The 12,003-nt window shown below is 44.8% G+C and overlaps 1 protein-coding gene across 2 annotated transcripts in view; it reads left to right on the top strand.

Moving 5' to 3' along the window:
- ZNF407 (zinc finger protein 407) overlaps nt 1-12,003 on the top strand; it is a 365,078-nt gene that overhangs the window by 21,583 nt on the left and 331,492 nt on the right. For both annotated transcript variants that reach the window (XM_015590818.2, XM_015590819.2), the window contains exons 2-3: nt 1,781-6,503; nt 11,784-11,898. In XM_015590818.2, coding sequence (XP_015446304.1) covers nt 1,841-6,503; nt 11,784-11,898 — 4,778 coding nt within the window. In that variant the 5' untranslated portion in view covers nt 1,781-1,840. The remainder of the gene's footprint in view (nt 1-1,780; nt 6,504-11,783; nt 11,899-12,003) is intronic.

Consider the following 12,003-nt stretch of genomic DNA (forward strand, 5'->3'; position numbering starts at 1 on the left):
AGTCCTCCATTCCTTTTTGTGGCTGAATAATATTCCGTTATATGGATGTATCACATTTAGTTTATCCATTAATTCACTGATGGACATTTGGGCTGTTTCCGTCTTCTGGCTCTTCTGAATAATAGTGCTGTAAACATTCTTGTACAGCTTTCTGTGTGGGCATAGGTTTTCATTTCTCTTGGACACATACCTAGGGGTAGAACTGCTGGGCTGTGTGGTAAGTCCCTGCTTAATTGTTCAAGGAACTGCCACACTGTCTTCCAAAGTGGCATCACCATTTCATATCCCCACTAACTTTGCCCGAGGGTTCTGATTTCTCCACGTTCTTGCCTGCATTTGTTGTATCTGACTGTTTGATTCTAGCCATCCTAGTGGGTGTGAAGTGGTGTCGCATCAAGATTTTGATTTGCATTTCTCTGGTGATGACTGATGTAGGTTATGTTTTCATGAGCCTTTTGGCCATTTGTGTTTATCTTCTTTGGAGAAATGTATATTTAGCTCCTTTGCTCATTTGAAAATTAATTTGTTTTTATTATTGAGTCATAAGAGTTCTTTATATATTCTAGATTAATTCCTATATAAGATATGTGATTTGCGAAGTTTTTTTTGCATTCTGTTGGTTTTCATTTATTGATAGTGGCCTTTGAAGCATAGTGTCATTTGAAGTTTTTAATTTTTAAAGTCCAGTTTATCCCATTTTCTTCTTTGATTCATGCTTTTGGTGACATTGTACTTTTATATGTGTGTAGGTATATATATGTACGTGTATATATGTATATTTCCCTACTTTTAGCAGAATCAAAGTAACAGGTTTCATTTGGTTGGTCATTGTTATAGAAAAAATAGTTAAAATAGTTATCATTAGATTTGAGGTCATACTACGTGATGGCTTTTTATTAACATTAAATCATGTGGCATTTGGTTGAAGATTCCAATCCTGATATAAAGTAAATGGAAAATGATATGTTTTAATTGAATTAAATAGCATAATGAGAAATCAAATCAATATTATTGATTTTAAAGCATTTTATTCAATAAAATTCTTTTTCCTTCCCCAAATTTACTTCATTAATGCTGCTCTGCCAGCGACATTCCCCTTTGCCATTAACCTCCAGACAACGCCACGCCGCATGGGTGCTAGATGAAGAAATCGGTGATTGACAACTGGCATTCGAGTGGCTTTTCACTGGCAGAAGGGCTTGAGCGCGACCTGTCATGTGTTAAGAATGTGCATGTTGTTAATTAGGGTACAGTTAGAAGAAGAATGGTGAGGCTGCTCGCTCCGGGGAGAGGGATGAAGCAGCCGTGTTTACACATTTGGCCTTCCGGTCGGGAGGTCCGGAGGGGAGCGCCCAGCCGCCCGACCTGTATCACGCGGTTCTGTTTCAGTCCAGTTCACAGGGCGGGAGTTCCCCGAGACATAATTTCAAAAGAGAGTGTCTCTGTTTAGAAAAAAAAATAGTATATCGAAATGTACCGGTAAAGAGCGTGGACACCTGGGAGATTGTTTTGCGAGCTGGTTGACAGGATCCCCTTTCCTGTCAAAGGTACCCGCCACGCCGTTGCTTCCGGAGCCAGCGGCACGGCCTGCTGTTCCCAGCGCCCGGTTGCGCGCTTCTTACGAGGGTGCGTGCGAGCAGATCCATCCCAGTGGGAGGGAGTCTCGTCGAGGCCAACTTTATGATATTCTTCACCCAGCGTGTCACTGGATGTTGACTTTTCGGTCACTGTATGTACATTTATATTCAAAGGTTTAATCCCATATTTCTTTTCTTCGCAGGTCATGAGTGCGAAGTGAGCCACCCTTGGCACAAGGAACATCATCAGCACTTTATTAACGATGGATACTGAGAAGAAACCAGAGAGTGACGAGGACGAGGATGTGAACAAAGACGTAAACATTTCTTCCCATGTGGTGGATTGTGGGCCTGTGTCTGATGTGACAGCAAAGTCCTCTGAGAATTCCACCAGCAAAAGAGGGTTTTCGGAATCCTCCAACTTTGACAGTGTCGTTTTGGAGGAAGAAGGAAATAAACATGCTTCCAAACGGATGAAATTAGCGGAGGCGGAGCCGTTATCCGCGGAGCAGGCGGTTCGTGGACTGCAGACTCCCAAGAGCACAGCTGCAGAAGTGGGCGTCCCACCGGGTGGGACAGTGACGGCGCCCTTCCTGAACGACTGCTCAGGCCGAGACACGTGTCTCCCCTCTGCCTTCTCCCCTCTCTGCAGTTTTAGCACTGTCGATGCTGTTTCTCTGAAAACAGACACTGGAAAAAAGCCTGCTCAGGAAATGGTTTCCCTTGACCCGGAAAGAGAATCTTCTTTTCCCATGAAAGAGATGAGTGTTAGTTGTACCATTGGAAACGCAGATTCAGTTCTCAAGTGCAACGTCTGTGGTCATTTGTGTTCTTCTTGCTCTGATTTGGAAAAGCATGCTGAATGTCATGTGCAACAGTCTAAGGAACATGCCTGCTGCCACTGCGGCCACAAAGCAGAGAGCAGTGTAGCGCTGCAGATGCATGTCACACAGACACACGGGCCACAGAAAGTCTTTTCTTGTGATCTCTGTGGCTTTCAGTGTGTGGAAGAAAACCTTTTGGATGCACACTGTCTTGGCAAAACACATCTCCGGCGTCAGAATCTTGCTGCTCGTGGAGGGTTTGTGCAGATCTTAACAAAAGAACCTTTTCCTAAGAAACCATGTACCATCGGAACAAAAAATGGTGGCTCCAAACCAAGAGCTTCCAAACCAATAGCAAAAAGTAGTGATCCAAAAGGACTGAGAAATGCTGGCAGCAAGTGTAAAGATTTCACAGGAAGCGTCTCTGAACAAAGTGGAAACGGCAGCGAGCTTCTTGTTGAAATGACGCCATCCAAGACTTCTTTGTCAGAAAAAGTAGACATCGTTGAAGAGAAGGTAGCTGCCGCTGGTCTAGCTGGAAATCCTGAAATCCAGAGTGAAAACGTAGGAGCTTTAGTAACCTCCGAGGGTCTCTTAGGTGAATTAGCGTCAACCAGAAATACCCTGCAGACGGCACATGGTACCAGTCCAACTTCGAGACCAAGACCTGAGCGAAATGTTCCCGTGTTGGGTAATAGCTTCCGGCGACGAATTAGCGCTTTCGCCTTAAAAGGCCAGGCAAAGAAAAGGTTTAATCTTTTAGGAATTAACAAAAGAGGTGCCAGTGAGACTCAGAGGGTCTATGTGAAACACTTCAGAACACAGCCGAAGACAGGCGATGCGGAGTCAGTGCCCAGACACGCAGACACGAGTGGCAGTGGCCGCACCCTGCGCTCGACTTCCTCAGAGACCCAGGCGCCGAAGCAGGACAAAAGAAACTCCCCTCTCGTGTGCTCCTTCGAGTCCCCAGCAGCGAGGGCAGCTTCTGACCGTCAGCTGCCCTGTCCTTGTACAGACTACGGTCAGATAGCTGCAGGTAGGACAGAGGTAGAAATCCACGTGAAGAGGTGCCATGCAAAAGAGGTGAAATTTCACTGCCAAAAATGTGACTTTTCTAGCAAGTCGAGGAGGGACTTGGATGAACATCTGCACAATAGCCAGCATCAGCAAACTGCCTCTGTCCTCAGTTGTCAGTGTTGCTCATTTATTTCCTTGAATCAGATAAATCTTAGAGACCACATGAAGGAAAAGCACAGGATGGGTTTTCTTTGCGCTCCTTGTAACCTGTTCTTCTTGTCTGAGAAAGACCTGGAGGTGCACAGAACAACTGAGAACCACGCTGGCTTTCCGGCTCCACCAAAGACTTCTCGATCATTTAACAATGATTTGGTTTTACAGACTTTACCTTTAAGTACTTTAGAATCAGAAAACACAAGAGATCCTCTGAGTGAGTCAGGAAGAGCAGCTCAGGAAGAACCAGCAAAATCCCGGGGAAGCCATGGGAATGAAGGAAGGCATTCAAGTAAGCCTCAGTTTCAGTGTAAGAAGTGTTTTTATAAAACGAGATCTTCCACTGTTCTCACGAGACACATAAAGCTCCGGCATGGCCAAGACTATCACTTTCTTTGTAAAGCTTGTAATCTTTATTCACTGAGCAAAGAAGGAATGGAGAAACACATTAAGAGAAGCAAGCACCTTGAAAATGCCAAGAAGAATAATATTGGCTTAAGCTTTGAAGAGTGTATCGAAAGGGTATGTATAGGTGCAAATGACAAAAAAGAAGATTTTAACATTTCCGGAAATGGAAGGATCGAAGGCCACTTGGAAGGTGTGCAGTTGCAGGAGCACACCTACCTTGAGAAGAGCATGCTCCCTACCAAGGAACTGTCGCAGTCTGGCATGATCACCAAAGACGATGGGTTAGCCCTGAGCGCCTCTCCTAAGAGAGGGAGACCCAAAGGCAGCGTCTCCCGGACATGTTCGCACTGTGGCCTTTTGGCCTCCAGCATTACAAATTTGACCGTTCACATCCGACGGAAGCACAGTCACCAGTACAGTTACTTATGCAAAGTGTGTAAGTATTATACTGTAACTAAGGGAGACATGGAACGTCATTGTGCCACCAAGAAACATAAAGGACGGGTAGAAATAGAAGCAAATGGAAAACAAAGTTCAGATATCATCGTTGGCCCCGAAGGGGGTAGCCTTGCCGCCCGTAGAAGACACAGCAACTCTGCAGTTTCAGATGAGCCTGCCCACACGTCAGCCGGATCGGGGCCCTCCCTTCCAGAAAAGCCAGGGGAGGAGCTTGGGAATCCAGTCGAAGTTGAAGCTGAAGGTGTATTTCATTCTGTGGATGGGGAAGCTGAGAGTCACCTCACCGATAAGAAGGAGCAAGTGTCTCTAGCAGCAGAGGACCTGATGCAACAGGGGGGTGCCTGTTCCCAGCGAGATGCCGTGGGTGACAGCAAGTGCACTCACTGCGAGTTCACTGCTCGCTCTTCTGCGTCTCTAGAACTGCACGTAAAACGGAAACATACCAAAGAGTTTGCGTTCTATTGCATGGCCTGTGACTACTATGCCGTGACCCATCGAGAGATGACGCGGCATGCAGCCACAGAAAAGCACAAGATGAAGAGGCAGTCTTTCCTGAGCTCTTCGAACGTGGGGGCCAGTTCTGCAGAAATGTCCCAAACCAGCACCGTTCCTGAGGAGCAGCGTCCAGAAAATTCTGAAGCGTTTCAACTAACTTCACACCAACCACTGGAAGCTCTTAAATGCAGAAATACTGCCGATTGTCCAATTTTAGATGCAAATACCAATTTGGACATGTCAAAAGTACTCTGTGCCCCTGACACTGTGGAAGTTGAGACTGAAGAAGGGTCTCATCTCGGCGAAGGCCCTTCCTTCTGTGACACCTTCCAGCAGCCCCTCGCCAAGGATGGAGTTAGGAAACCCGAGGAAGCGCTGTCCCTTAACATTCCCTCTAGTTATGGCTCCCCAAGCAAATTCCAGAATGAAAATTCGAGAAGTTCCGCTTTGAGTTATGAGACAGCAAAGACAAACCACGATAGGCTGAGTGACATTGGTGACGCAGACACACGTGAGAGCCTGGGACGACGTGCAGGAGGACGTGCAGGCGAAGCCCTCAGCAAGCAGGTCGCTCCTGGAGCTCCTGGCGGAACGGGTTCGGCGGAGAGCTCCGTCCCTGTCGTGACGAGAGTGGCAGGAGGACAGCTCAGCCTGGATGGCGGGGGTCAGGGCGGAGCTGGCAGTGTGCAGAGTTCAGGGCGTTTGAAGGATGTGCGGGAAGACCCAGTTCTGGAGAGCAAGGAAATTGTCATGAATTCGCAGCACGAAACTGAAATTATTTTGGAAGAGGATGGTCTGGCTTCCGATAGCACAATTGAGGGGAACGACGTTTATGAAACTATAATCAGTATTGATGATAAAGGACAGGCTGTGTACAGTTTTGGCCGGTTTGATTCTTCTATAATAAGAATCAAGAACCCGGAAGACGGTGAATCGCTAGAGCAGTGTGAAGAGGGCCTGGTGACAGCGGGGGCGAACATGGGCGAGTCGCCCCTAAAGGACTGTGCTCAGGGCGTGAGAAAGAAGAAGTCCGACGGCGGCTCCTTTGGCGAGTCCACCCGGATCCGTTGCGACGACTGTGGCTTCTTGGCAGACGGGTTGAGCGGCCTGAACGTTCACATCGCCATGAAGCACCCGACCAAGGAGAAGCACTTCCACTGCCTGCTGTGCGGCAAGTCCTTCTACACCGAGAGCAACCTGCACCAGCACCTGGCCAGCGCCGGCCACGTGAGGAACGAGCAGGCCAGCGTGGAGGAGCTCCCGGAGGGCGGCGCCACCTTCAAGTGCGTCAAGTGCACCGAGCCCTTCGACTCGGAGCAGAACTTGTTCCTGCACATCAAAGGGCAGCACGAAGAGCTGCTGCGGGAGGTGAACAAGTACATCGTGGAGGACACCGAGCAGATCAACCGCGAGAGGGAGGAGAACCAGGGGAACGTGTGCCGGTACTGCGGGAAGATGTGCCGCAGCAGCAACTCCATGGCCTTCCTGGCACACATCCGCACTCACACAGGTACGTCGCCGCGCGGGTGCGTGCTGGCCGCGGACGCTGCTCTCTGCCGCGTCCGTGCCGCGCTGGCTCGTCCGCCCTCCCGCTGGCCCACGTGGCGCTGCCCGCACGGCCGGCGCCCAGTGCTGGCATTGCCTTTCCCGCGGCCGTTAGGCCGCGCCGATCCCAGCGGCAGGTCCTTGGCAGACTCCGTAATGTGATGGAAAAGCCTAGTCCACTTTTGTCAAATTCCTCTCAGCTCTTCAGCTGTTTCTAAGTCCTGACTGTTTGGTTTTCCAGGGAATCTGTTAAGTGGCACTTGGGTTTCAGAGGACATATTAAGTGGCTTTGAGGAATGGGATAATACAAATTTTCCTACAGTTTTAGGGATTTAAAAATATTCATTGCCAGATAGTTTATATCCAGAAGTGTAACTCCCAGCCGACCGGATTCCACTTTCGAGAATCGAAATTAGTCAGCGCCTTTCAGAGTCAGTGTGTCCTGGGGATTTGGTTTTTGCGGAGTTAGCACCTGATTTAGTTTCTGTGCTCTGTCACATATAGTGTTCCATTTTAGTGTTTAATTTTAGGTAGGAATTTTTTTAAGAAAACTTTTTTTTGGTGGAAAATGCATAAGCCACTGTTCTAAATTTATGTAAAAATTCACTGCACTGTTTCTATAAACCTGCCATACATTCTTTATTTTAAATAGACAGCTTTTCTAAATCATTGTGCTCTGCTTAGACAAGTTCTGTCTCCATGGTTGAATTTATGAGTGGATTTGAATAATAAATTCACATTTCAATGAACATATTTTCATTAAAACTGTAAGGTTTATTTTACTGTACTTTTAAATAATGGCTTATTATTAAAGCTATACTTTAAATTCATGCAGTTTTTGAAACTTTGAGCATCGTTACAAGGAGGAAGACAAAAGGGTATGAAACATTATTAATAGTTTAGGGTGGTTAAAGATAGGTAAAAGTTTTTCATGGAAGAGAGTAACAGGGCAACGTGCATTAGACTAATCTACGTAAATAGAAACATTGTACCCCTGACCCCAGCTCTTCCCGATGTGGTAGGTCGCGTAGCGCCGTCGATGGGGAGGAAGCCCAAAAGCTTGTTCACCGGCGGCGTCAGCGCCTCTGCTGGTGCTGTGCTGCAGCTCACTTTCTGAGGTGACACGGTTTTAGAAATCAGGCTTGTTCGCATGCGCGGAAAATATGTACTTTCTTAATATGCCCTCTTAAGGCAGACAAAACTGAATAAAAGTAAGAGGAAGATGCTAATGGAGCTCTTTTTAGAATTCTTTATGCAACTGTCTGGTCAAGACATGTTGCTTATAATTGATGTGTCCATTACTTGAATTCTCTTGTAATTATAGTCAATAAGTCTTGTAAATGTGTTAAAGCTCACTAAAAGCATACAAATTCAAGAACAGAGTAAGGCTAATAATTTAAAATAATCAATGTAGGCATTTCAGCACTTAATTTCCCTTGTGTGTTGATAGCTGATCATTCTTAATCCATTAAGATTTATTTAGTCGTTTACAATGCAAAATAGGTTTGCACTGGTCACTTGTGCCATTTGAAAATGCCCACCAGGTTAAGTGCAGAATGTAGTCCATTAGTCTTCCTTGACTATATGTATTAATTGCATTTAAAATCAAGTTAATGTGGATGTGAAAGTGAGGTAACTATCAATATGTGACAGAGTAACCCTACTTATATAAGTTACATCATTGATTGTAACATTTAGTAAAAGTTAGCATACTTTTTAACATTTCGTGTCGGAGGCAGGGGCGGGCGGGCGGGGGGGACTTATCAGCAAGTGCATTTTTATTGTGTCCTGAAGCACCACAGAGAGAGCACCGTTCCCGAGGACACACTGCCAGTCTGCCCTTTCCATTCTGCAAGTCGCTTTTGGGGCGAAGTTACTCTCCAGGTTTTCACTCCAAGTTTTTTTCTTGGCGCATCTTAAAATGAATTGCTTTTCTGAGACTTTGCTTATGTCGATGAAATAGTAACGCAGGGCCGTTATTAATGGTTGACGGGAAAAGGGCTTACTCTTCCAATCCCTGTTTTCATATTTGGTGATTTACTATATGTTTTATGTGACCTTTCTTCCCATCGTTAGCACGATAAAAGCAGCAGTGTGAGAAACAAATGAGTTTTGGTTATCAAGAGTTGTAGGAAAAAGGCATCCCAGAGTTTCCCTGTGTGTTTGCTGGTGTGAAGCCATCGGCATGACCAGAAAGAGCAGCGTCTCCTTTCCCGTTGCAGAAAAAGCTGTTCTTTCCCCGCTGCGTTACTCTGTGAGAGCTTTAATGTCATGTAACGTGGCAGGGGCCGTCAAGCTAGAAGACCGAAGCCCCTCATTTCATGTTCAGGGTGCACTGGTCACTTGTGCCGTTTGCAAACGTTCGCATGTGGGGAGATGGGGAGTCGTGTGACTTCACCGACAAATTCCCAAGTCAGGACTGGTAGCGTTCGGAACTTATCACGTGACAGTGCAGACGCCGAGCCGAGCCGAGCCAGCGTGCGGAGGGTCGGTTGGGAGAGGCTGTCTCTCGACGTAAGCGGAGCGAGAGCCTGGCCATCACTCTGTGCGCCGCCTCGTCTCCATGCCCTGCGCGGAGTTGGCGCTCAGCGTTAGTCGCTGAATGAATGAATAAGTGAAGGAACAGATGAATGAATGAATGAAGTGTTCAGTGTTGGATCGTGGAATTCAGGCTTTGGTGAGAGGCTTTAGGTGGCGGGTTGTATGCCTCTTATCGTTTCTTTAAGACCTAAAGTTTTCTTAGCGGTTTTAAATGTTAACGTCACACCCATGTTTGCATGACAATCGAGGAGCCCAGGGGAGGCCTGGTCCTTAAAGACCTTGGAGTCCTGCTGCTGGTGGCCCAGGCGTCAGGAGGCCCTCAGAAGGCCCGTCAGGAGGCCCGAGAGCCTCTTTCCTTTCTTCCCTTTCCAAATACCTCGGAGGCCGCGTTAGAAGGAAAAAAACCTGCCGCGGATGCTGTCCCAACGAACGGGACTCCTTCAAGTAATAGTGACAGTTTATAACGATCACCACACACCTGAAAGAAAGATGAATTTAGAAATATGTGGTTTTACAAAATTTGCCTTGCAAACACTTGCCTGGATTCATTTTGGGATGTGCAGAGCAAGCTTAAAAATGGAAACATTACCAGTTAGGAAAAAAGGGACATATGTTTTTTCTTATACAGAAAAGTATTACCTCCAGTCCCCCAGTATGTGAATTTTTATGGCACAGAAAGGAGATGTTAACACAGTCTACTCTGAATATGAGAGATGAAAAACGGTCAGGGCCTCAGTGATTTCTGCGTGAAAGTAGTCCACAGAATAACTCATTTATGCGTTGTCAACACACTAGCCGTGATCGTCAAAACCCGAGGAGCCCGTGTTTCACCGAGGAGCCGTGCACAGTAAATTGAAAACACTAAAGGTCTGTGTCTGGCCCCCGGTGGCCGTGTGCTCACACAGGAGGAGCTCACCCCAATGTCAGAGCAGTGTGAGCAAGATGAAATCGTAAACCCACAAGATATGGATTAAAAAGCTTTTCACCCGTCTGTAATACGGATGTTCAGGAGCTTTATCTTTGGAGTCCTGGTGTTATTGTTAATGAATAATTTCCTAATTACCTTATTATCTTTAATGCATTTTAATGTAAAGTACAGGTAAATTGGTTCTTCTCACTCTTGTCTTTTATAAGTCTCTTTGTGGAGTTCTGTGTAGAGATGAAGTGTTTCAAAGTAGTGATAGGCTTAGTTTTATCAGAATCATTTAAATAAACTGTAGTTCCTAATGTGATTGATAGAATGTGATTGCTGTAAGCTGCAATCTCAACCTGCTTTTGACATTTAAACATATAAAGCTGACTAGATATAACCATTCAGGTGCTAAATATATTTTACATCTACTTCTAACAGTAGAAATGGAAGTATTAAGAGATCTGGCCTCATTGTCATTGAACTGTGAAATATTCAACCTTGTCTGCCTGTGCTTAGTACTGTTGACTTTTTTATTTCTGTTCGAAGATTAAAATTAAATGCTTCACTTTTTTTGTCAGCTTTTGGGAATTAAATTGAAATTTAAGACTCTAAAATTTTTTACTGAGTGCTTCAATTTCAACAAAGTATTCTTGGAGGATTTTTTTTTTTCAAGGGCACTGCACAAAGGTTCATTGATCAAATATGATTTATTGCAGTTTTTTTATTCAAGCTCTTTTTGTATATTTATTAAAGTTCACATATTTCATATTCTGTCTAACCATGTGAGAAGAGGTATTTCACCAAATAGATGCCAAACGTGATATGAAAATCTGGAAATATATTGTACTGATTTTAAACTGATTTTTATGATTTTGGCTTATTTGCGATTTAGTGGTTAGAAAATCAGAAAATGGTGTAATTATATATACGTGTTGCACCTTAAAGAGTGTTGCTTCTCATTAATGTGGGTACTGATTACCTGTTAGCAATTGTTCCAGTTCCAGCCTCTCTGTTACTGACACTAAGTTTGTCCACTCTGAAATAATTGTTTTCTCATTGAATACGGATTAATCTTATTTCTTTATGAAAGAAAAACAAATGCTTTTTATGTTGAAATATTTGTTCTTGAAATCAATAATGACCAAATGTCAGTACTTCTGGTTTGCAAAACCATCATAGATTTTTGACTGTAAAATGATCATAAACACAATTTGTCTACTGTATATTCTTACATTGTATGCTATTAAAATGGTGACGTAGTGAATCATTTGGGATGAGCGTCAGAAAAAAATCCCTAAAATACTATTATTAATGTGAATAAATTCAAAGCTGCGGTAACGGGAGGAAACGAGGAGGTGGCCTCCAAGGCGTTTGTTTGATTATTAAGATGGCAAAAAAACATCAGCTACTTCATTTGCGTTTCTGTTTTTAAAATGTCCCATTGTAAATGTCGAGTGACTTTAAAAGATAGCTTTGTGAATTGTAAGGAGAATTTTAAAAATTGTTTAGCTCATCTCATCTACGTAGTACTCCTCAGCTGTTTCCCTTTTGACTTTAAATCTTAGAAACGTTATTGAGAGTCAGGAACCGTCACTGAAACATCAGAGCCTTCTTGGTGGAGTAATTATGGAATGCAGATCTTTTCAAGTTAGAAAGGAGTGCATGTATTCCATTTTGGGGCTAGAAATCTGTAATTAGATTCAAAGTATGATTTAAGATTTGAGCCTCTTTTTAAACTATCAGTAATGTATTATTCAAATTCAAATTCTATTTTATGTTCAATTTACTTAGGATCAAAACCATTCAAGTGCAAGATATGCCATTTTGCAACGGCTCAGCTTGGCGACGCCAGGAACCATGTGAAAAGGCACCTTGGGATGCGGGAGTACAAGTGTCACGTCTGTGGGTGAGTGGGGTACAAGTGTCGCGTCTGTGGGTGAGTGGGTCGACACCGGCTCGGCCGCGGTGAGCCAGGGCGCCTGTGCGGGGCGGCCGTTGTTTCAGAATTCAC

Source organism: Pteropus alecto, unplaced genomic scaffold, assembly GCF_000325575.1.
Source record: "Pteropus alecto unplaced genomic scaffold, ASM32557v1 scaffold14, whole genome shotgun sequence".
Lineage (NCBI taxonomy): Eukaryota > Metazoa > Chordata > Mammalia > Chiroptera > Pteropodidae > Pteropus > Pteropus alecto.